Source organism: Cervus canadensis, chromosome 24 (assembly GCF_019320065.1).
Source record: "Cervus canadensis isolate Bull #8, Minnesota chromosome 24, ASM1932006v1, whole genome shotgun sequence".
Lineage (NCBI taxonomy): Eukaryota > Metazoa > Chordata > Mammalia > Artiodactyla > Cervidae > Cervus > Cervus canadensis.
The window spans coordinates 31,758,512-31,785,282 of record NC_057409.1 but is presented as its reverse complement, the minus strand read 5'-3'; the positions used below and the strand labels follow the sequence as shown (position 1 = coordinate 31,785,282).

Below are 26,771 nucleotides of genomic sequence, written 5' to 3'. Positions count from 1 at the left end.
AATAGTTCAGTCTACTTTATCAATCAATTACTACATTTTAATCATATTAAAAAACAGCATTTCAAATATTCTTGTCAGTTTACAAATGAGCATCATCAAGTAGTTCTAAATGGAACACATTACTGTTCAATTTTTATAACTCCATTTCAGCTAAATGAGTTCTCTACACAAAATAAAAAGTGAAAAGATGTCAATTGTAAATATAGCATATGATACTACTTCCATCAACCTCAGGAAAGCACCAAAGTGGGTCAAGCACTTTTCTATCTAGTTTCTAAGTTTGAATAAAAAATAGAAACTGGCACTAATTTCTCATAATTAAGAAAAGCTAATAAATAAACAAAATCAAGCAAAGAGCTGTCAAAGTCACATGTCTGATTTGGGGCAGGAGGTGGGGTGGGGAGGCATTTGATTTGAGTAAGCAGAGGGCTCAGAATCAGGAGATTCAAAAGCTGTTTGGAAAATATTCCAAAGGTTCAATATTCTGTTTTTAGAGAGATTAGATACTATGTACATTGACATTAAATAAACTTATCTAAGGAATAATTTGATATGAAACTTTTTCTTGGAAAAATTAGTTACTCTGAATTTATCAAAATTAATGAGTTTATCAAAAACAGAGTTTAAAAAACTACAACAAGAGCCAGAGGGAGTGAGGAAGCATGCCATGTGTACATCTGGCTCCCTACGTTTGTTCCTGGTGGAGAAAACTGCTAGCACCAAGGACCTGAAACGGGAACATGTCTGGGGGATTCAAGAAACAGCGAGGCAGCCTATGTGGCTGAAAGAGATGAGTGAAGTCTGATGGTGTTTGGCGAAGCAGATCCCAGATCTTGTCTTTAGTGAGTATACACAAAGAAACAACTCTTTCAACTTAAGGAATTGTTACCATTCATGATCATTTCCTTAGCCAAGTACCTACCATTAAGAGAGTAAATAACGATATTCACTCACGGGTAGTGTCCATGTGACATGCAGAAAGTACAGGTTTCTTACATTTAACAAAAACACAAGAGTAATTGGACAGCTAAATTAAGAGGAAGATTGCCATGCTCAGATTCCAATAATACCATTAACAGTTAATCTTTATTTTTGACACAACTAAAATAATCCTTTTTCAGCTTTTTACATAAAAGAAATATTGGCAAATGACAACTCAGTTACATTATGTTCTGCCAGCAGAATCCAAGTCCAAATGAATAGAGTAAGGATCAATTTATAGTTAAGTACAGCAGGACCGAATGAATACTGACCTAAAATTTTCTTAATATTCTGAATTCAGTCAACTTCTAATTGATCTATTGGGGGGGGAAAAATGTGTTTGTTTTTTTTTTCCTATGGTCGGCTGCTGCTGCTAAGTCACTTCAGCTGTGTCCGACTCTGTGCAGCCCCAGAGACGGCAGCCCACCAGGCTCCCCCGTCCCTGAGATTCTCCAGGCAAGAACACTGGAGTGGGTTGCCATTTCCTTCTCCAACGCAGGAAAGTGAAAAACGAAAGTTAAGTCGCTCAGTCATGTCCGACTCTTAGCAACCCCATGGACTGCAGTCCACCAGGCTCCTCCGTCCATGGGATTTTCCAGGCAAGAGTACTGGAGTGGGCTGCCATTGCCTTCTCTGATGGTTGGCTAACCCTGAGCAAATCACACTATGTATCAGTTTTCTCATTTATAAAACAAGGAAATTAAACTGCTGATTTCTAGGTTCTCTTTCAGGTCTACAGATAGGGCACACTCACAAGGCTGATGCCTGGAGCAGGAGATGAAGAGTTTTCAAAGAATAAGGGTAACCAGCCTGTGATAGCATCTACTGTTATTCAGCTGCTCAGTCATGTCTGACTCTTTGCGACCCCATGCACTGGCTGCAGCATGCCAGGCTTCTCTGTCCTTCACGGTCTCCTGGAGTTTGCACAAACTCATGTCTACTGTGTTGATGACACCACCCAACTATCTTATCCTCTGTTGCTCCCTTCTCCTCTTGTCCTCAATCTTTCTCAGTATCAGGGTCTTTTCCAACGAGTTGGCTCTTTGCATCAGGTGGCCAAAGTATTGCAGCTTCAGCTTCAGTCCTTTCAATGAATATTCAGGGTTGATTTCCTTTCAGTTTCAGTTCAGTCGCTCAGTCATGTCCCACTCTTGGTGACTCCATGGACTGCAAGACTGTAGACTGACTGGTTTGTTCTCCTTGTTGTCTCAAAGACTCTCAAGAGTCTTCTCCAGCACCACACTTCAAAAGCATCAATTCTTCGGTGCTCAGCCTTCTCTATGGTCCAACATTCACATCTGTACATGACTACTGGAAAAACTATAGCTTTGACTAGATGGACTTTTGTCAGTAAAGTGATGTCTCTGCTTTTTAATACATTGTCTAGGTTTGTCATAGTTTTTCTTCCAAGAAGTAAGTGTCTTTTAATTTCATGGCTGCAGTCACCATTTGCAGTGATTCTGGAGCCCAAGAAACGACCACCTCAAATTATAAACACCTTCAGTTACCTCCTCATCTTAAACAATCAGGTCAATCACTACTCTGCTGCCCTTACTGGACAAGAAGCCTTCTCTGAACATTTCTAGATTTCATTTTCCCCCATCTGAGCAGTTGTTAAGATACACTGAGTCCATCACCCCTCTCTCTTTAAAGCCTCTCATCTTCACTTCACACCCCCACCCCCCAACATCACTTGTAGTTCCAATCCTCTCCATTTCACATGGACACACAACAGCCTCCTCACCAGTCTTCAGCCCCAGCCCACCCTCACTATCCCCCAGAGTCCCGTTCCACTGAGACACATTGAGGGTGCCTCACTGACTGGGGAATGAAGTCTCCACTCCTCCACAGAGAGTCAAGGTCTTTCACCCCCTGATCCCAACCCAGGTCTTTACCTCCACTTCCTCTTTAATGTACCTCATGCTCCTCTCACACTACATTCTAGTTTCTCAAATTTCTAAAGCCCTTTATGTTTCCTTGTCTCTGAGCAGCTGTTCCTTAGATCCGGGCTGCTATTTCTGCTTCATGTACCTGATTGCAGTGGGCAATGAAAATCCATTCCTCACTCCTCCTAGACTCTATTAATAGAGTCCTAATTCTGTTCAGATACCCACTCTTCAAGGATTGACCCTATCTGCAACCACAATGTATGTCAAAAGCAATTATGTGACCAGTTCTGACCAATAAGACGTAAGAGGGAGTCCATTGGAAGGCTTCTGGGAAAGGTTTTATCATTAGCTAGACACTGTTGTATCTGGAATTGTGGCAATCATTCTACAATCACCAGGAGGGAGAATAGTGAGGACATAACCACCACACTGAAGATGGTGAAGCAGAAGAACAGAAAGAATTTAGATCTTTGGTGCAAGCTTTGCAACTGCTAAGCAAATTATAACAAGAGCTGTCGTATATCGAGATTATATAAGAGAATACACTCTTTAAGCATTTGAATGAATGTTTTCTGTTATTTGTAGCCAATATAACACAGTATTAGATATCTTGCTAAAACTTGTACCTTTAAAGGCTTACTTAGACATCATGTTACCTTCTCTTCTGATCCCTCCTAAAATCAGCTTCTTTCTTTAAGACTCTACTATATATTTGTATGGTATCTATTACAAATTCACTGCAGTGTGTAATAATTCTTTTTACATCCATATTCCCCACTAAACTATAGGTTCCTAAGGAATAGGCATTCTTCCCACAAGGCAGCAAATGGCACCCACATCTACTCCATTGCTAAAGTAAAAAGTGGAAGTGTTAGTCGCTCAGTGGTGTTCGACTCTTTGCAATCCTATGGACTGTAACCCACCAGGCTCCTCTGTCCATGGAAGAATACTGGAGGGTGTTGCCATTTCCTACTCCAGGGGATCTTCCCGACCTAGGGATCAAACCTGGGTCTCCCACATTGCAGGTAGATTCTTTACCATCTGAGAAAACAGTGAAGCCTAAGTCATATTAATTCTACTCTTTCTCCACACTTCACCCATAATCCATTCAAAGGTTCTGTTGGCAGTAACTCAAAAATACATACCAATCTCATTACTTCTCACAACTTCCGCTGCTGTTCCCCTAGTCCAGGTCATCATGGTCTCTCTCTCTTCTTTACCAAGAAACAGTCCAGGTAATCTCCCTGCTGCCCCACTCTTGCCACCACCCCGTCTTTTGATTAGAAGCTGCCAGAGTGAGCTTTCTAAAGCATAAATCAGATTATACCATTCCTTCCTTTAAATTCTTTCAGTGGTTTCCCCATTACTCTGAGACATGCCCTAGTCACCAGCAATAATGACTTTCTCTCTAACCTTCAAACACACCAAGGTCACCCACTGAGGGACCTACACACTTGCTGTTCCCTCTGCTAGGACACTTGTCCTCCAGATATTCACCTGGGTGCTCTATTGACATCAGGTTTCAGACCAAATATCAGTTCTTTAAAGGCCCTCCTCGATGACCCAGGTAAAATGGTACCTTTCTGGAAGCCCACAACCTCCAGTCTATTACATTCTATAAAGTCTTCTTCAAAGAACTCATTTGTAAGTTTCCAAAATTATTTTACTTATATTAGTTTATATATTCACAGTCTGTTTCTTTCCTAGCTCTCATTAGAAAGTATACTTCTTGAGAATAAGAGTTCTATCAGTCATATTTATTACTGTATGAATGCTACCTAAAATATGGAGGGGGGAAAACAATAAGTATTTGTTGATTTATTCTGATTATGTCTTTGAAATCACAGTAGCTACTACACAGAAAGTGCTCAATAACTGGTGAATGAAAGCAGTTCACTGACTGGAAATTTTGCCATTTTGTTCATTTTATAACAGATTTCAATAAAACACATAAATGTCCCAAGGCTACATCCATACTCACTACTGAGCAATGGCTGGTTGATGATGATTCCTTCTTCTCCGGCAGCAGCAACAGCGATTTCATATTTTTACTGTCTGCATAATCCACAGGCCGCAGACCAAATATGTTGCTGGTAAAATAAGTACAGATGGGTTTAAGTAAATAAAATGTGTGGTCTGATTTTTAACTAAATGAAACACTAGTAGAACAATTTTTTCAACTTCCCTAATAAGACACAATTTTTTAAAAATAAATGACTCAAGAATTCACATAAGGCATAAGAATCAAGTATTACAAGCTGCTGAAAAATAGAAAAAGATGTGAAATTTAACACCAGACCATTACAGGGACTATTCTTAACCGAATATATTGTTACTTAAACATGAATTTTTTTCACAACTCAGTATTGGTATTCAAATTCATATTTTAAAATATAGCTTCATTATCATTAATCACTATGGGCTGATTACATGCTTTCAAATGCAAATAAAAATCACTTACTGTAGCTGTTACAGGCTCTGTAGTTTATATAAACAAATACAGAAATTAGATAATTTCACAAGATAGGTATTTAGATTCACTAGAAGGAAAACTATGCCACATGACAATTTAATAAAGTAGTAAACAGGGCATTTTAAAATTAACTTTTAATATATATGTGCACTACAATCTATAATAATTACAGCCATCACAGAATAAACTGATGTAGTTCAGAAAGTATGTTGACGCAGACTTCCCAGCATGCACTAATTCGAGAGTCACAGAACATCACAATGGAAGAGACTTCAGACATGTGGCACAGCTGTTATTTCCCTGAGAGAAAGCTTCCACTGACTTGACAAAGGTCTTGCTTTCCTTCCATTCTTTCTAACAATATTCCCTATTGCCCATGATTAGTCTTTCAATCATAACTACACTGATAAAATCACAGCACTTTGTCTACCATTCCAATTCTTTACATATCGTTTCAAAATGATTTTAATGTATTATATCATGGCAGAAAAGTTTTCTAAACTGAACACGTCTTTTGAAATCTTCTCTGGTTTTTAGATTACAGGATATCCATACAACGGTCATTATTGTTCATGTAAAAAAATGCAATGTGTTAAACAGGATATAAAATTATAAACTTGGTACAATACGAGCTTTTAAACTTGTATCAAATGTGTAGGAAAAGATCTGGATGGAAACAAGGAAACATCAAGAGGGAGAGGAAGGAAGAAGGTGTCAAATCTGAGAGCACAGAGATGAGAGATATGAGCACCTACTGGGTTTAGAGCCAAGGTCATTAATGATCTTAGAGAAAGCTGTTTTGATGGCAAAGTGGGAAAAGAAATGAACCACAGCAAATGTTTCTCTAATGACTGCTTTTCACAACTATCAGGTTTAGTCACTCTTTCTCCTTGGGAAAGTGCTACGTAAACTCTGGACAATGTGTATTCTCAGATTCCCTTACATGCCCAAGTCCTATAGCGTGTGTCTTTCTTCTGGAAATAGTTTTTCTCAAACCAAAGTATAATACAGTCACTTATATTTCAGCTTTCTGATTACAAAAAAATGACACCAGTTACTGCACTGGAAATTGGGTCCTCCCAATTATACATTTAAAGCAGGAGTGGGGGCTTCCCTTGTGGCTCAGCTGGTAAAGAATCTGCCTGCAATTTGGGAGACCTGGGTTCAATCCCTGGGTTGGGAAGATCCCCTGGAGAAGGAAAAGGCTACCCACTCCAGGATTCTGGCCTAGAGAATTTCATGGACCGTATAGTCCATGGGGTTGCAAAGAGTTGGACAGGACTGAGCGACTTTCACTCTCAAAGCAGATAAGGTCATTTTCTTTCAAAAGGGAACTGATCTCATCCACTATACTTGACATTTCTCAATTTTATTATCTGTTTTCCCCTGTACCAAATATACAATCTCCTCAAATACATACTTTGTAAGTATGACAATCAAAAAGGAAGGAATCAATATGCTAGATCTTATATCCCCATATGCAAAAATAAACAAAAAAAAGTCACACTATATGCATCCAAAAAAAAAAAAAAATCAATCAGTGCACACATAAGGACTTTTTATCAAAGACAAATGTAGATTTCTCCAAGGAAATGAAATTTAAGAGCCCAATCAAGTGTACAGTAATGCACAGTAACTACAGCATAATTATTTCACACAAATACAAACTAAAGAGCACCATGACAACATTTAAAAATGTTAAATGAAAGTACTTTCCAAAGAACCAAATCAGCTTACAAAGGCTTTAAATAAAAAATAAACAGTGGTCTCTGAACAAGGAAGATGCTTTTACAGTCTTAAAAAAACTGCTTCATAAAATGACTAGCAAGATTCTAGTCATTTAGAGTCCTTACTACACAAAGCTTACTACCTCATATGGTTTTTAAACATGTGATTTCTCTACCTGGATTATGGATGGCTTCTGCTTATACACAATTTGCTAAACCCTTAGCCTTCCTGCATTGCTAACAAACTGGAGAATGGCACATTAAAAATGCTACTGAGACAATCAGTTAACCCTTAGTCCTGCATCATGGGACATGTAGTCTATTAAATCCTGTCATAATACTGCTTTGCTATGGACCACTGAAATTTGGAATTAGACACAAGTTTTTATGTGACACCTTCAAAAACCATAGCAAGAGATGACAGAGCATATGTAACATTTCTCCTTTATTATGTGGGCACAAAAAAGGCGTAAAACTTTTTCCCCGTAATGATATATTTGAATGAATACTTGCTTACATATTTATGTCCAAAATCAGTTTAAAATATAATTAGATTTATTCTTTTTTTAAAAAATAGGTGATACATGGGGGAAAAGCCACAAGGGACTATTGAGGTGATCAATTATCAACTGAAGACATGACAAATCAATTATTCCCCATCACTATATAAGGAAGAAGTGTTTTATGTTTGCTTTAGATTTACTGCAATATCATGGATGCAGAATAAGTATCAATAACTTGCTATTAGACTGGGTTACCAAGGGAGCTTATAGAACAATTTTTTTCCTAAATGTTCTTAAATACAGCATATTCTTTATTTTCTGACATACTTTAATCTAAAACCTTAACCTTAAAACAGATTATTTGGGAGGGATACATAATACTCAGAAAACATTGTCTTTGCCTGTAATCCTTCTGAGGACAAATACTCTTTCAATAGATAAGTATAAAACTAAAAAGTATTAATCAAGACACAAATAATGAAGTGAAATGTGAGATAGATTTTACGGGAGGTTAAAAAAAGAAACATACAGTAACAAATAAAATGAACTCAAACTCAGGACCAGAAACTAGTATTTGGAAGATGAATATGAAGGGCTTATACAGGGAATAAGCAATGTGGTTGTTGAAATGGATGGAATTAATGGAAGAAAGCTTTCTATCAGGGTTGAAGAGCCTACTTACTATATGCTCATGTGTCTGAGCCAAATAGAACATAGAAAATTGAAAACTGTATGCAGGTCAAGAAGCAATAGTTAGAACCAGATGTGAAACAACGGGCTGGTTCCAAATTGGGAAAGGAGTACGTCAAGGCTGTACACTGTCACTCTGCTTACTTAATTTATATGCAGAGTACATCATGTGAAATGCCAGGGTGGATGAAGCACAAGCTGGAATCAAGGTTGTCAGGAGAAATATCAGTAACCTCAGATATGCAAATGACACCACCCTCATGGCAGAAGTGAAGAGGAACTAAAGAGCCTTGTGATGAAGGTGAAAGAGGAGAGTGAAAAAGCTGGCTTAAAACTCAACATTCAAAAAACGAAGATCATGGCATCTGGCCCCATCACTTCACGGCAAACAGATGGGGAAACAATGGAAACAGTGGCAGACATTATTTTCTTGGGTGCCAAAATCACTGCAGACGATGACTGCAGACATGAAATTAAAAGATGCTTGCTCCTTGGAAGAAAAGCTATCACCAACCTAGACAGTGCATTAAAAATCAAAGACGAAAAATAAAAAAAATAAAAAATAAAAAGCCAAGACGTCACTTTGCTGACAAAGGTCTGTACAGTTAAAGCTAGGGTTTTTCCAGTAGTCACGTCCAGATGGGAGAGATGGACCATAAAGAAGACAGAGCTCCAAAGAATTGATGCTTTTGAACTGTGGTGCTGGAGAAGACTCTTGAGAGTCCCTTGGACTGCAAGTTCAAACCAGGCAATCCTAAAGAAAGTCAACTCTGAATTCATTGCAAGGACTGATGCTGAAGCTCCAACACTTTGGCCATCTGATGCGAAGAGCCAACTCACTGGAAAAGACCCTGATGCTGGGAAAGATTGAAGGCAAGAGGAAAAGGGGGTGACAGAGGATGATACGGACATAAGTTTAAGCAAATTCCAGGAGATGGTGAAGGACAGGGAAGCCTGGAGTGCTGCAGTCCATGGGGTTGCAAAGAGTCGGATATAACTGAGCAAATGAATGCCACAAATAAAGCATAAAGAATAGTCGTTAGAGACAAAGACAGTATGTAGCTGTGAAAACAGAAAAACATAAATGGCTACTGGCTAAACTATGGGTCAATGCAACACCAATATAATTAAAACTATTTTCAGAATATAGGAAAACATCCACATCTTCACTGCTGAATTTACATGTAGTACATGACGGTATATTAACAACTTTCATATGCACCATTTTTGACAGTTCAGTTCTCTTAATAACCTATCAAAGAAAGCTCTTTATGATTCAGTGAATGGCAAATGACTACATATAGATAACATATTTATCAATACTACATCATAAAAACTGATTAAGTAAAACATTTTATATAGTCACTTGAGAGTCCCTTGGACTGCAAGGAGATCCAACCAGTCCATCCTAAAGGAGATCAGTCCTGGGTGTTCTTTGGTAGGACTGATTTTGAAGCTGAAACTCCAATACTTTGTCCACCTGATGCGAAGAGCTGACTCATTGGAAAAGACCCTGATGCTAGGAAAGAATGAGGGCAGGAGGAGAAGGGGACAACAGAGGATGAGATGGTTGGATGGCATCACCGACTCAATGGACACAGGTTTGGGTAGACTCTGGGAGTTGGTGATGGACAGGGAGGCCTGGCGTGCTGCAGTTCATGGGGTCGCAGAGTCGGACACTACTGAGCGACTAAACTGAACTAAACTGAATCAGGGAAGTATCTTTCTGATTCCAATTTTTTTTTCTGTTTCTTCACAGCATAGTACACTGGTAAATTTTACCAGTTTTTTTCCTCTGCTATATTCCTGCTCTATTTCTTTAGTGCTGATTTTAAATAACTTTAAATATATAAATATATATTTAAATATATAAATATATATTTAAATATATTTCACAGTTTGGAAGGTATGACTGAAGATTTTAAATTTCTCTTTAAAAATCTAGTTTAAAATCTTTACTACAGAAAAATTAATGAGAAATGTTGGCGGGTCATTGTTACTGACCTGTAACTGACCAAAGTTAATAGATTCAACATAAAAATGTGTATATGTATTAATATACATAATGTATATATATCACAACTAGTAATAACCATTTACTTATTTAACACACATAGACTGAGTATATGTGCATGCAGCCTGCCCTCCATTTCCACAGGTTCCATATCCATGGATTCAACTAACAGTGAGTGGATCAAAAACATTAAAAAACAATTTTTTTTCTTTTTTTCAGAAAGTTCCAGAAACAAAATGAGTTTGTCATATACTAGCAACTATTTACATGGCATTACATTGTATTAAGTATTATAAGTAATCTAGAGGTGATTTAAAGTATATTGAAGGAAGTGCATGGTGGCACTAGTGGTAAAGAATCTGACTGCCAATGCAGGAGATGTAGAAGACCTGGGTTCAAGCCCTGGGTCAGGAAGATCCCTGGGGTAGGAAATGGCAACCCACTCCAGTATTCTTGCCGGGATGACCCCATGAACAGAGGCGCCCCTAGTGGGCTACAAGCTATGGGGTCGCAAAGAGCTGGACACGACTGAGGCAACTTGACATGCACAAGCAGGCACATGTGTAAGTTATATGCAAATACCATGCCACGTTATTTAAGGGACCTGAGCACCAGATTTTGGTATCCATGGGGGGACTGTTTCCAAGTCCTTTCTGGACACCAAGAGGCAATTCTGTACACCTAGGGGAAAAGATACAAACATCTTCTTGTAGTAAGTTTGGCAAACAGTCATGCACTCAAGTACTTCTAAGTTCTCTTGGTCACTAAAGAACCAATGAGATAAAAGGGCCTCACAGAGCTCAGTGGGGCAAAAGCCAACGAAAGAAAACAGGAAGAACTTTAAAGCCTGGTAAAGCTGCTCAGACACGAAAGGACAAACAATAAAAGGGGTACAGAAGTAGAATAAGAATCTCCCAGGAGAGAGAAGAGCTTGTGTGAAGGCCTTGACATGAGCTAGTGTGGAAAATGAGAAACACCAAAAAATATAAAGAGAAGAGCAAGAAAGAAGAAAAGAAGAGGGAGAAAGACAGAGAAGAGAAAGAATGCAGTGTTCTGGAAATGTAAACTGTGACCTGAAACGAAAAGGAAGGAGCTGAAGAGGTGGACTGTCTCCCAAGGACGTGAGAAACCCTGAAGAGCTCCATGAACATCTGTCAGCAGGAGGGAGGCATCAATAGAGCAGGACAGCTGAGAGCTGCGGTTACACAATCAGACCCTGAATTTAGATTCCACCTCTGCCACTCAATAGCTGTATGACTTCAGAGGTATTTAATCTCCTATGCCTCTTTTCTCATCTGTAAAATGGGAATACAACCCACTTTGTAGGATTAATATATGTAAGGACCAAGTGAATTAATGTATCAAGAGCACTTAAGACAGTTCATGGCAGACAGTAAGAGCTCAATAATTGTTTGTTATTAATATTATCAGATTGGCATTTTGGGGGAGACAGAAACAAAATGAAGATTTGGGAATATAAGTAATATTTCAAGTATTGGCCTCTTCATTTTCCCCAATTTTATGACATACTTCAAGCATGCACGGATATGACAATATGGATGTGCACTAAAGGGAAGGACAGAAGTCTGGTTTTTTAGCAACATTAAAATACGTGCAGATTTATGTTGCCCTATATGCTTCCCAGGTGGCTCAGTGATAAAGAATCCGCCTGCCAAAGCAGGAGACACAGAAGACACAGGAGATGCAGGTTCAAGCCCTGGGATGGGAAGACCACCTGGACGAGGAAATGGCAACCCACTCTAGTATCCTTGCCTGGAAAAGCCCGTGGACAGAGGAGCCTGGCGGGCTATAGTCTATGGTGTCACACAGAGTTGGACACGACCTAGTGACTGAGCACACACACACAGGATACAACACAAGGATAAAAAAAAGATGAAAGGTACGTTGTAAAGGTAAAAAGTATAAATTACATGACTGAACATTCTTTTCCTCACTAGGATTCTTTTTCATCACTAAGGCTAATAAAAAGAAAGTACCCACTGGAGTATGTTTTAACATTTTCAGTTCTACCCCAAAGGCAGAGCTCAGAATACAGTATAGGCCTTCAATGTCCTGCCCCTCAAGAATGACAGAACAACTAATAAGGACCTACGGTATAACACAGGGAACTCTTCTCAACATTCTGTAGTGATCTATATGGGAAAACACTCTAAAAAGGAGTGGTTATATGTATACGTTTTGAGCAAACTCTGAAATTTAGTGAAGGACAGAGGAGCCTGGTGGGCTACACTTAATGGGGTAGCAAAGAGTCAGACATGACTTAGCAACTGAACAACAAATATGTATATGCTTATTTGATTTACTTTGTTGTACATCAGAAACTAACAGAACATTTTATATCAACTATATTCCAATAAAAACTTAAAAAAAAAAAAAAGAATGGCAAATAGACACGCACCTACAGCTGTGCCCGAGATGAACTTGACCACTAGTACAAGGGGAGAAGGAGAGATAGGCAAATTTAAACTTGTACTTGCACATAGAAATCACTCTATCCCAAATAACACATGAAAGAAAGCAATTTTACTAATACTAAACCTATCACATATGACAGGATACCAAGACGGTCCACGATGAAATCCTTTATGAACAACTATGAAACTGCAAACACATAGATTTTAATTTTTCAAGTCACTTAATTTGTGGTGAAACAAGAAAAAGTAGAGAAATTCAAAAGGGCAACATGATTCTAAACAGCTATAAAATATAAATTATCTCTGCTATAGAAGATGAATATTTTAAAAATTAACAAGAGTAGTGGAATAATAAGTCCAATGGCCTATATACTATATTCTAACTAAGAATTCTATATCCTTGCAAAGAAAACTCTGTTAATAGCAGACCAAGTACCAAATCCTGAACTCTGTATTTCTGTTTAAAAAAAAAAAAAGCATATGATATGCTCCAAACACTCAATATAGTTCTGATGTGACTGGAATAATTCTGTTTTAGGTTCACTCTGAGACAAATAGAAGGCTGTGGGAAAGGATAGCCAATGAGGTTTTGAATAGTTACCAACACATTTTTGAGCAACAAAGAAACACAGAAGATATGAAATTTATTTTTAGATATGAAGCTGAAAACAGAATGAATTTTCCCTCCTGGGTAACAGACTTTTGTTTTAGCCCTCAAGGGGTAAATGTCTCATGCAAAGCACAGTAAATTCCGAGCTAAGCAAATGAATACTATACTCAAATGCAACAGGCATTTAAAAAATGCCAACGTTTGCAGAGCAAGAGCTCAAAGTGCATTAAAAAGTATTCTAAGCAAATGTGACTTGCAAGAAAAAAGCAAAGAAACAGATTATTATAATTAAATCAAAATAAAAGATAAAGTAAGAAGTGTATACTATATGGCCTCAGATTTAACTACAAGATAGGTAACTTTGTTTTATAGTTCACAAGGACAATTTCAGGATAAGTTAAAAGGATAACAAAAAGTCCATCTTCTCTTTAGTACCTATATTCTACTGTTAATACATTAGAATTTCAGAGTGATAACTACTAGTAACCAAATTGAGAGCTATCTCCAAATATATAGTATGAAAGAGATAAACATAAATAATGTTATGTCAGGTTGGGGAGAAAGGACAGGGGATGGGAAAGAGGAAGTAGGGTGGGAATTATTTCGGTTAGATACTTTACTCCTGTACCCAAGAACAGAGAAGGTGGAGAGCATCCTGGTTATTTTTAAGAACTGTAAGTATGATTTTAGCATCGAAATCTGAGGGTAAAAAATGGAAGTTAAAACAACAAATGCAAAAGTCTTAAATAAATCCTAAGAAACTAATGCGAAGTATTAGTTTAAAGATTAACACAATACACTAAGTTTATCCCAAGAATGCAAGATGGAGTAATGTTTTCAAACGTGTTAATAACATCAACAGGCAAAAAATGTAACATCACCTCAAAAATCACTTAATAAAATAAAACCCAGTCTTGTTTAAAAATTGTAAAATACCCAGAAGATCTTCTTTTTTTTAAAATTGAAGGGTAGGTGACTTACAATGTGCTAGTTTCTGGTATATAGCACAGTGATTCAGTTATACACACATACATGTATAAATATATACACATATATACACACACATATATATATTCTTTTTCAAATTCTTTTACGCTATGGTTAATTACAGGATATTGATACAGTTCCCTGTGCTACACAATAGGGCCTTGTTGTTTACCTATTTTATATAGTGGTTTGTATCTGCTAATCCCAAACTCCTAGTTTATTCCTCTCTTTCCCCCTTTCCCCTTTGATAACCATAAGTTTGTTTTCTATGTCTGTGAGTCTGTTTCTGTTTTGTAAATAAGTTCATTTGTATCATATTTTAGATTCCACATATAAGTGATATCATATGGTATTTGTCTTTTTCCTTCAGATTTACTCAGTATGATAATCTCTGATGTGATTACCTCTGATATGATAATCCAAGATAAATAGCACAGTATGACAGTACCAATATCAGATTGATTATATTCTTTGCAGCCAAAGATGGAGAAGCTCTATACAGTCAGCAAAAACAAGACCCGGAGCTGACTGTGGCTCAGATCATGAACTCCTTATTGCCAAATTCAGACTTAAATTAAAGAAAGTAGGGAAAATCACTACACCACTCAGGTATAAACTAAATCAAATCCCTTACGATTATACAGTGGAAGTGAGAAATAGATTCAAGGGATTAGATCTGACAGACAGAGTGCCTGAAGAACTATGGACAGAGGTTCCTGACATTGTACAGGAGGCAGGGATCAAGACCATCCCCAAGGAAAAGAAATGCAAAAAGACCAAATGGTTGTCTGAGGAGGCCTTACAAATAGCTGTGAATAGAAGAGAAGCTAAAGGCAAAGGAAAAAAAAACAGATATACCCATTTGAATGCAGAGTTTCCAAGAATAACAAGGAGAGATAAGAGCCTTCCTCAGTGATCAGTGCAAAGAAATAGAGGAAAACAACAGAATAGGAAAGATTAGAGATCTCTTCTCTAGTCTCCTCTTGATGAAAGTAAAAGAGGAGAGTGAAAAAGCTGGCTTAAAGTTCAACAGTCAGAAAACTAAGATCATGGCATCTGGTCCCATTACTTCATGGGAAATAGATGGGGAGACAGTGGAAACAGTGTCAGACTTCATTTTTGGGGGCTCCAAAATCACTGCAGATGGTGATTGCAGCCATGAAATTAAAAGATGCTTACTCCTTGGAAGGAAAGTTATGACCAACCTAGACAGCATATTAGAAAGCAGAGACACTACTTTGTCAACAAAGGTCCGTCTGGTCAAGGCTATGGTTTTCCCAGTGATCATGTATGGATGTGAGAGTTGAACTATAAAGAAAGCTGAGTGCCAAAAAATTGATGCTTTTGAACTATGGTGTTGGAGAAGACTCTTGAGAGTCCCTTGGACTGCAAGGAGATCCAACCAGTCCATCCTTAGGGAGATCAGTCCTGGGTGTTCATTGGAAGGACTGATGCTGAAGCTGAAACTCCAATACTTTGGCCACCTCATGAGAAGAGTTGACTCACTGGAAGAGACTCTGATGCTGGGAGGGATTGGGAGCAGGAGGAGAAGGGGATGACAGAGGATGAGATGGCTAGATTGCATCACTGATTCGATAGACATGGGTTTGAATAAACTCCGGGAGTTGGTGATGGACAGAGAGGCCTGGCATGCTGCGATTCATGGGGCTGCAAAGAGTCGGACACGACTGAGCGACTGAACTGAACTGAACTGAGAGATCTCTTCAAGAAAATCAGATACCAAGGGAACATTTCATGCAAAGATGGGCACAATAAAGGAGAGAAAAGGTATGGACCTAACAGAAGCAGAAGATATTAAGAAGAGGTGGCAAGAATACACAGAAGAACTACACAAAAAAAACCTTCATGACCCAGATAATCACGAAGGCATGATCACTCACCTAGAGCCAAACATCCTGGAATGTGAAGTCAAGTGGGCCTTAGGAAGCATCACTACAAAGCTAGTGGAGGTGATTGAATTCCAGTTGAGCTATTTCAAATACTAAAAGATGATGCTGTGAAAGTGCTGCACTCAATATGCCAGCAAAATGGGAAAACTCAGCAGTGGCCACAGGACTGGAAAAGGTCAATTTTCATTCCAATCCCAAAGAAAGGCAATCCCAAAGAATGTTCAAACTACCGCACAATTGAACTCATCTCACACGCTAGTAAAGTAATGCTCAAAATTTTCCAAACCAGACTTCAACAGTACGTGAACCATGAACTTCCAAATGTTCAAGCTGGATTTAGAAAAGGCAGAGGAACCAGGGATCAAATTGCCAACATCCACTGGATCATCAAAAAAGCAAGAGAGTTCCAGAAACGCATCTATTTCTGCTTTATTGACTATGCCAAAGCCTTTGAGTGTGAGGATCATGACAAATTGTGGAAAATTCTTCAAGAGATGGGAATACCAGACCACCTGACCTGGCTCTGTAGAAGGAAGCAATAATTAGAACTGGACATGGAACAATATCTGGTTCCAAATCGGGAAAGGAGTACATCAAGGCTGTATATGGTCACCCTGTTTATTTAACTTATATGCAGAGTACTTCATGAGAAATGCTGGGCTGGAGGAAGCACAACCCAGAATCAAGATTGCTGGGAGAAATATCAATAACCTCAGATATGCAGATGACACCACTCTTACGGCAGAAACTGAAGAAGAACTAAAGAGGCTCTTGATGAAAGTGAAAGAGGAAAGTGAAAAAGTTGGCTTAAAACTCAACATTCAGAAAACTAAGATCATGGCATCTGGTCCCAATAGTTCATGGCAAATGGGGAAACAATGGAAACAGTGGCTGACTTTATTTTGGGGGGCTCCAAAATCACTGCAGATGGTGACTGCAGCCATGAAATTAAAAGACACTTGCTTCCTGGAAAAGCTATCACCAACCTAGACAGCATATTATTAAAAAGCAGAGACATTACTTTGTCAACAAAGGTCCATCTAGTCAAGTCTACAGTTTTCCAGTAGTCATGTATGGATGTGAGAGGTGGACTATAAAGAAAGCTGAGTGCTGAAGAATTGATGCTTTTGCACTGTGGTGTTGGAGAAGACTCTTGAGAGTCCCTTGGACTGCAAGGAGATCCAACCAGTCCATCCTAAAGGAGATCAGTCCTGGGTGTTCATTGGAAGGACTGATGCTGAAGCTGAAACTCCAATACTTTGGCCACCTGATGTGAAGAACTAACTCATTTGAAAAGATACTGGTGCTGGGATAGATCAAAGGTGGGAGAAGGGGATGACAGAGGATGAGATGGTTGGATGGCATCACCGACTCTATGGACATGAGTTTGAGTAAACTCTGAGAGTTGATGATGGACAGGGAGGCCTGGCGTGCTGCAGTCCATGGGGTCACAAAGAGTCGGACACGACTGAGTGACTGAACTGAACTGAAGATAATCTCTAAGTCCATCCATGTTGCTGCAAATGGCATTGTATCATTCTATTTTTGGAGTAATATTCCATTAATATTCCAGCTCTTAATATTTCATTATATATATATCCTACCTCTTCTTTATCCATTCCTCTGTTGACAGACATTTAGGTTTCTGCCATGTCTTACCTACTGTAAATAGGTCTTTTATGAACACTAGTATGCATGCATCTTTTCAATTAAAGTTTTCTCCAGATATATTCCCAGCAGTGGGATTCCTGGATCATATGGCAGCTCTAGTTTTATTTTTTTAAGGAGTTTCCATATAGCTTTCCATAGTAGCTGTACCAATTTACATTCCCATCAACAGTGTTTCCTCCACACCCTCTCCAGCATTCACTACTTACAGACTTTTTTTATGGTGACTATTCTGACTGGTGTGAGGTGGTACCTTATTATAGTTTGACTTGCATTTCTCTAATAATTAGAGATTCTGAGTATTTTTTCATGTCTCTGTTGGCCATCTGTATGATAAGATCATTATTTTTATACAAACTCAATATTGACTTGTAAACCAACAGCCAATACTTTTTCTAAAATGAGAATAAAGCAAGTATGCCAAGTATATCACTATTATTTTATAATATTGCTCTGGAAACTGTGACAAATGCAATACAAAATAAAAGTTAATATATGATCATTTGATCCTTCTCATTACTTCTCCCCTTGATTATTGAACAGACCTTTTCAATTGGATTCCTTCCCAGTGTGGAGGTGAAAGTTTTCAACTTAATATGTGAACTCTTTAGCACAGAAGGGCTTTCACTGCCTCTGCCCACCTTCTCTGTCCTCTTACCTCACCATCCTCCCTCCCTTCATTCCAGTCTTGTATCAGCTCCTAGAAGTGAAAAAAGTGCCTAGTACCTTAGCAACCTCATCCTCTTTCTGAAAAGTCCACCCTCTTATCCTTTTTCTTCAAATTCAGTTGAAGTGCTATATCCTCTAGAAAACCTTTCATGACTTCCTCTAGTCATATTTCTAGCCCCTATCCTAGATATTCATAGAATCTTGGGGGCACTGAGCCATAAAGACATGTATCATACTGTTCTGCAACCACTAACATAATTGTCTGTTCTCACTTACTAGAGTACAAGTAGCAGATAAAACTACTGGGGAGACGAAGATGTCAAGGGTGCAATGGAGAAGAGTGTAAGACAAAAATCTAACACGCATTCCACTGGAAATCCAGGAAAAGAAGGCATCTAAGTAGAAAGAAGCCTTTAGCTTTGACATAATGAAGAAGATTCCAAAATGTCTCTTCTAGAGCTAACGAATGGCATTTAGAAATTTAGAATAGGCAAAAGGACACTACTTATCTACAACTTCAATTAGCCAAAGCACCAAGGGCCAAAGAAGGAAGGATAAAAGAACAGTTTTTGCCCTTTCTCGTCTCTACTGTTCTTCTAGAGATGGAAAAAGTCTACTTCTGGTTACTCTGAGACAAGATATATTAAGAGCAAAATACATGGTAAGCAGAGAAAAAAAAGGAAGCATGCCTATCAACTCAGATTTCAGAGTCTGACATATTAATGGCTTAAACGGAAAATGAACTTTAGGCGAAAAAAGAAACTACAAAGAACCCTACAAAGGTTCTTTGTAAGAACCCTACAAAGTCTCCACGACCCCATCCCCATGCTCTACTTCAGATATGGAGGAAAGCACAGGAACAAAATTCATCAATTCTCACCTGTTAATACTTAACTCTAGAAAAACAATATATAGAACATTGGCAGAAAGAAAAATAGACCTTAAAAATGTCAAGGCTAGAGGAATCACTTTGGGTGGCCTTGATCCCACAAGAGGGAACAGGAATGCCCAATGGGCAAGACACCAACAATTCTTCCCAGGGAGCCCACACCGTTCATTCATGCCGATGAATACCGGGAACCAGTTCTACCATCTGAGATAAGGTGCAGCTTATGGAAACTTGGATTTACACTTCAGAGTTACAATGAAGTTGGGAGCAGAGGGAGGCAATTCCTATTTTCATCTTGTCAGTCCCTTTAACCAAGAGATGAAAAAATATATCTTCATTTTATGGATTCAGAAAAGTGCAAGTGTTAGTCGCTCAGTCATGTCTGGCTCTTTGCAACCCCATGGGACTGTAGCCCACCAGGCTCTCCATGGGATATTCCAAGCAAGAATACTGGAGTGAGTCGCCATTCCCTTCTCCAAGGGATCTTCCCAACCCCGGGATTGAAGCCAGGTCTCCTGCATTGCAGGTAGATTCTTTACCATCTGAGCCACCAGGGAAGCCCTTTATGCATTCAGAAAAGTAAAAGTTAAAGTTGTTCAGTCATGTCCGACGCTTTGCGCCCCTATGGACTATATACAGTCCATGAAATTCTCCAGGCCAGAATACTGGAATGGGTAGCCTTTCCCTTCTCCAGAACTTTTCAACCCAGGGATCAAACCCAGGTCTCCCACATTGCAAGAGGATTCTTTAGCAGATGAGCCACAAGGGAAACCCTTTATGCATTCAAAGACTTACAAATTCACTCTACAAATAAATGTGGGTACAGACTACCTGGCATGCTACAGTCCATGGTGTCGCAGTTGGACACGACTTACTGACTGAACAACAGACTACATCAGGCGCTCGGGGGGCCTGGTAGAGCAGGCGTGATCCCTGGAACACAGAGCACTCAACCTAACGAGAAGACAGTAAGAAGCAGGTACACTACCACCTCCATTTATGACCGGGAGGAAGCACCATAGACATACAGAGGACTCGCGAAAGCCAGCCAAAAACAAACCATGCCTAAGATGAAACCCAAAGGAAGAATATACCACACAAAGCAAAAGCATATGTGATGGTTAGGAGGCAAAATAGCTTTGCACATCTTAAGGAAATAAAAATTTAGAAAGACTAGTGCAAAAAAAGTTGAAGAAGGGGGAGAGGAGGGACCAGAGAGACGGAGCTGAAGAGATGAGGAAAGCTGGACCACCTGAGGTCCTACAAACCAGGTTCTTAAGTCTGACTTCTATTTTAAAAACATTAAGAGTTACCAGGAAGGGTTTTAAGCAAATAAGTCATTTGACCAGAACTGTATATTTTGAAAGCTCTTGGGCTGTGTGGTATGAAAAGTAATCAGAAAAGTAGATCAGTTAGGAAATGGAGAGGCTAATCAGGTCAATAGCAATGATCACAAGATAAAACAGAAACCAAAAAGTACAGAAAATAATTAAGTCTGATGACCCACAGTCCAGAACAGAAGGAATAATGATGTTTAGAAATAGCTCCCGGTCTGTTACACCTTAAATGAAATCAACTCTTGCAACTGTCCTACAGTTGCCTTCGTATCCTCTACCCAAAGTCATTCCTGACGTCAGTCACCAAATAAACCTGCCTTCCCTACTATATCCAAACTGTACCAACCACCTCTCCAATGCAGTAACCATCTGGCGTATGTGACTATTTAAATTAATTAAAATATATTTTAAAATGTATTTCCTCAGTAGCAACAGATCCACCTCAAGTGCTGAATAATAAGAGATGCCCAGTGGCTACTGAGTGCCCACATTGTTACAGAGCATTTCCATCAGTGCAGAAAGGTCTACTGGACAGTAACGGGCAAGCGGTGTGCCTACACCTGCGGCTTCACCCCAGAACCCTAATGGGACCAACACGGCCATCTGAGAAGGCACCTCTGAAAGCAGACCTGCTTACCGTCTTAGACCCGCACCTTCAGTGTCGTGAAGAATCATGGTGTACAAACCACATGACAGACCCTGTGTTTTGGCTCATTAATCCCCACTATACTCTGAAGAAATAGAAAAGCAGCAGGCATCACCCATGTTTTATAGGTGAGGACACCAAGGCACAGAAACTACCCTGACTGAAGCTATAAAGGCAATAATGGAGTCACAAATAAAAGCTGGAATCCCAAACACCCTGACCAGTGCTCCATTCGTTAGAGTAGTCATGGCTGATTTAAGCGCCCACAAACAGGAACTATTCTGTTTTACCTGAACAAAGCAACCACCTGCTCTACCAAATGGATCGCTATCCCCACAAGAGGGTCATACCTGTTAGACATGTATATATGTATACATACACACACGCGGCCTAGTATAATACACATGTATATGACATGTGTGTGTAAAAAACTAAAAAAAAAAAAAAAAGAAAAATTTTAAAAATAGAAGATATATATTTTCTGAGTTTGCCCCAACCATCTTATCACATGTGATGAGAAATAAAGGACATTAAAAACATGAAAACTAACAGCACCAAGGTATGATAGATTCCTGCATTATTATTTATCTTTCAACTATATTATATGATTACCTATTTTTTAAAAAATTGAAACCTAGAAGATCTGCATTTTGTAATCTTTATTCCCTTCTGTAAACAGAGCAAGTCCTGACTTTTGTGTGCTACTTCCAAACCTGCAGCAGTAATGGGTAAACAGAGAGGCAATTCTTACATTTTCATTTCAACTACCTCACTAAGTAAAAAGAGTAAAATAATATATAGGGAGACATGAACCAAGTTAGAGACTACAGATATAAAATCCACATACAGCATTTACTTGTGACACTCTTGACAACAGCAACTTTAAAACGCAGCCACCGGCATTCACTGATGAGTCTCTGTGCTTCAATACTGGGAAACAATTTACCTGGAGGTTCACTTGAATGATGTGAAAAATCTAAGAAATAATTTGACTGCACTTGCCTAACATCTGAATTCTTACATATTTTAAATGTGGTTATACTAAATATTCAGGAAAAGAAGAAAACAAACAGAAGATTTACAATTTTAAAGTACTGGGGAGCATACAAAATAGTTATTTACAGGCTTCTAATTCTTGCCTTATTAATAAGTATGAATCAATCTATATAATATACAAACTGAATGACTTTTTCCAGAAACTTGAAGCTTCCAAAATTAATCTGAAAACTGTTTCTGAATGAAAAGACTACACCTTCCTTCGACACGTAAGAATTATAAAGGAAAAGGGCATGAATGTTGATTTTAAGTCTAGGATATATTGACCACATCTAAATATAGTTGTGAAAAAGAAAAGAAACAGTCATCAACTTAGGTAGTAAAGTCTTTGCTTCATCAAAGGCCTTGTTTCAATAAAAAGTAGGCAGAAAAAAATTGGCTTTAAGGTGAACTACTTACACTGCCTCCCTGGAGGCTCCATAGGCGAGCAGCAGCTTGACAATGTCCACATGCCCGTTCTTCACCGCGTCGTGAAGGGGTGAGTCGTTCTGATACCCAGTGGTGTTCACCAACGCCTTGTGCTGGAGCAGCAATTCCACCACCTTCAGGTGCCCGTGATTGCAGGCTTCATGCTGATCAAAGGAAAGTCAGAAGAGTAATGAGGAAGACCAATGAAAAATGTCATAACAAAACCACACTTCAGAAAAATAAAATATGAACCTCAGTCAGAAAATTGGTTCTTAGCTAAATACTCATACAGACCGTAAATTATCGACAGAGTAAAAGCATTCTTAATAGTCTTTAAGGTAAGATAGGCTGCAATCAAGATTTATGCAATTCATGAAAAAAGATTTTTCTCATCTGAGCCTTGGGTCAAATGCTCTTTACTGGGAAGAAAAAGTAGCTTTACTCCAATTACAGTTCCTAAATTGCTCTATAGCAAGAAATTTAAAACAAGGGGGGAAAAAAACATAGAAAATATTTCAAAACCAGATCATGCATAAAATCTGAAATCCTTCAAGGCTGAATAGTATTCACTAAATCAAGTGCTCAGCCATAAGCTAAGCGGCACATATGTACGTAAGCACCCAGCAAAGTGAATATCCTAGAATGAGAATTGACGAGACAAGCCTCTCTAGTCGTGGAAGCTACAGATATTGTATGGCTGGTGTCAGTGACAACAGATGTAACACAGAGGAGGTGCTGAGAAGGAACTTAATAAATGACATAACTGGTAATGGTGGAATGTTCAAAGATGCTTCACACTGCAAATCTTCCTTGTGTTTAATGATCTCCTAACGATGCCCCTGTGTTGTATTCTAAGAAATCTCTGGCATACCATGCCTTTTAAGTACATACATTCAAATCTTAATAGGCAAAACACCACACTGAATGCTGGGAGGTCTATATCTAAGAGAAAGGACTCCAAATTAGGTCTCATGTCCCCTAAATCATTCACCAATTTTCATTAAAGTTTGCCTCAGTTGCTTAAAAGAAAAATTAACCTTTCTTGTGAAAAGGTTAGACAGACTGTCTGTGGAGTGCAAACAACAAAGTGACTCTAATCCAGAATAAACACTCCCAGCTTAAAAAATTGCAGGGAGAAGTCATTGTAGACAAGTTTAAAACCTTTTTTGCACCTAGTCTAAGGAGAATCTCTCGATTTCTTAGAATTTACAGTTTACAGAATAAGGGTATCCATCCCACCTCTTGATATTCTATGGCTGTATTCAAACCACGTGCTAACTGTCCTCATGGTCCACACAGCACTCGTTTCCACGTACCTGTGCCATTCTTTTCTGTTCTTCACATTGTATTTGTAGCAATGAAAAGCAAACACTTTAAAAAGTGTTTAATGTGAGCAAAGATTTCTACTACCTCTGTGTGTCTATAATTGGATAGGGTATAAGTGAGGCCAAGACAGACCCTCAGTAAGAACCGCTGCCGTGTGCTACATTCCTACACCCAGTTCTTGACTTCTTTTTCCTGAAAACTGTGGTTCCAATGACATGCAGTGCTGCAGAACAGAGCCTGATGTCTATTGTAGCAGTTAGCTTTCCATACATGAGCTAAATTCAGCAATATAGTGGAACCAGACTCTTAAATCTAGATGTAGTCAGTCAAAAGGTAGGCAGTTTTTCAGCTGTCACAACTGAAAGCTAGATGAAACATGACGTTTACCCTTATTTGTCTAAAACATGAGTTCTTCAGATTAAAAAGACACTATATATATATACGGCACACGGTGATATATAGACACCTACATAACTACAGTAACTATAAACCATAAAAGAAAGATAAAAAACAAAACAAAACAAGAAGAAAACTACCAATGGTGTCCATCCAGCATGGTCTTTAACATTTGGGTCGCTTCCATTTTGTAAGAGGTATTCAACAGAAGGGATGTCGCCCTAGTAGAACAATGAGAAAGTACAATTAAAAATCATCAAGGAAAGAAAAAAAAACAACTCATGATTTTCTATTTCTTCTTTAAGATTTTTGTCTTCTTCAAGATAAAATTTAAATCTGTTCTATGCCCATTGCTCATGAGTCAGTAAATAGTAAGTTACTCATGCATGGATTGTTCTGAGATATCAACTCAAACTCATGTAGTCCATCTCTGAATAGAGTCCAGTATCTCTGCTATAGGCAACCTGTATCAAAATTCATTTCAAAATACCAAGAAGAGTTGTGAAAGTTCATCTGATCACAATGAAGTTTTGAAATTCGCCATTTCATTTGTTAAAAACATCCTTTTTGAGCAAACAAGAAAATGGTTTCTGATTATCATTTAAAACAAAATTAAAGCCGAGAGGGCATCTTGTTGAAGCCAATGTTAAACCCAAAATTGCTGTCTTATTGGTAGCTAATCCACTGATCCTCAAGACATTAATTTAGTTTCAGTTTAATTCAGTCGCTCAGTCATGTCTGACTCTTTCTGACCCCATGAACCGCAGCAAGCCAGGCCTCCTTGTCCATCACCAACTCCTGGAGTTTATCCAAACTCATATCCATTGAGTTGGTGATGCCATCCAACCATCTCATCCTCTGTCGTCCCCTTCTCCTCCTGCCTTCAATCTTTCCCAGAATCATGGTCTTTTCAAATGAGTCAGCTCGTCACATGAGGTGGCCAAAGTATTGGAGTTTCAGCTTCAACATCAGTCCTTCCAATGAACACCCAGGACTGATCTCCTTTAGGATGGACTGGTTGGATCTCCTTGCAGTCCAAGGGACTCTCAAGAGTCTTCTCCAACACCACAGTTCAAAAGCATCAGTTCTTCTGCACTCAGCTTTCTTAATAGTCCAACTCTCACATCCATACATGACCACTGGAAAAACCATAGCTTTGACCAGACAGACCTTTGTTAACAAAGTAGTGTCTCTGCTCTTTAATATGCTGTCTAGGTTGGTCATAACGTTCCTTCCAAGGAGTAAGCGTCTTTTAATTTCATGGCTGCAGTCACCATCTGCAGTGATTTTGGAGCCCCCCAAAATAAAGTCAGCCACTGTTTCCCCATTTATTTGCCATGAATGATGGGACTGGATGCCATGATCTTAGTTTTCTGAATGTTGAGCTTTAAGCGAACTTTTTCACTCTCTTCTTTCACTTTCATCAAGAGGCTCTTTAGTTCTTCACTTTCTGCCATAAGGGTGGTGTCATCTGCAAATCTGAGGATATTGATATTTCTCCTGGCAATCTTGATTTCAGCTTGTGCTTCTTCCAGCCCAGCATTTCTCATGCTGTACTCCGCATATAAGTTAAATAAGCAGGGTGACAATATACAGCCTTGACGTACTCCTTTTCCTATTTGGAACCAGTCTGTTGTTCCATGTCCAGTTCTAACTGTTGCTTCCTGACCTGCATACAGGTTTCTCAAGAGGCAGGTCAGGTGGTCTGGTATTCCCATTTCTTTCTGATTTTTCCACAGTTTGTCATGATCCTCACAGTCAAAGGCTTTGGCATAGTCAATAAAGCAGAGGTAGATGTTTTCCTGGAACTCTCTTGCTTTTTTGATGATCTAGTGGGTGTTGGCAATTTGATCCCTGGTTCCTCTGCCTCTTCTAAAACCAGCTTGAACATCTGGAAGTTCTCGGTTCACGTATTGCTGAAGCCTGGCTTGGAGAATTTTGAGCATTACCTTACTAGCGTGTGAGATGAGTGCAATTGTATGGTAGTTTGAGCATTCTTTGGGATGGCCTTTCTTAGGGATTGGAATGAAAACTGACCTTTTCCAGTCCTGTGGCTACTGCTGAGTTTTCCAAATTTGCTGGCATATTGAGTGCAGCACTTTCACAGCATCATCTTTCAGGATTTGAAATAGCTCAACTGGAATTCCATCACATCCA

At 38.9% G+C, this 26,771-nt stretch overlaps 1 protein-coding gene across 2 annotated transcripts in view; it reads right to left on the bottom strand.

The window, feature by feature from the left end:
- Positions 1 to 26,771, bottom strand: part of BARD1 (BRCA1 associated RING domain 1) — an 84,197-nt gene that overhangs the window by 17,245 nt on the left and 40,181 nt on the right. For both annotated transcript variants that reach the window (XM_043445517.1, XM_043445518.1), the window contains 3 exons: positions 24,755 to 24,835; positions 22,884 to 23,056; positions 4,852 to 4,960 (listed from right to left, as the gene is read on the bottom strand). In XM_043445517.1, coding sequence (XP_043301452.1) covers positions 4,852 to 4,960; positions 22,884 to 23,056; positions 24,755 to 24,835 — 363 coding nt within the window. The remainder of the gene's footprint in view (positions 1 to 4,851; positions 4,961 to 22,883; positions 23,057 to 24,754; positions 24,836 to 26,771) is intronic.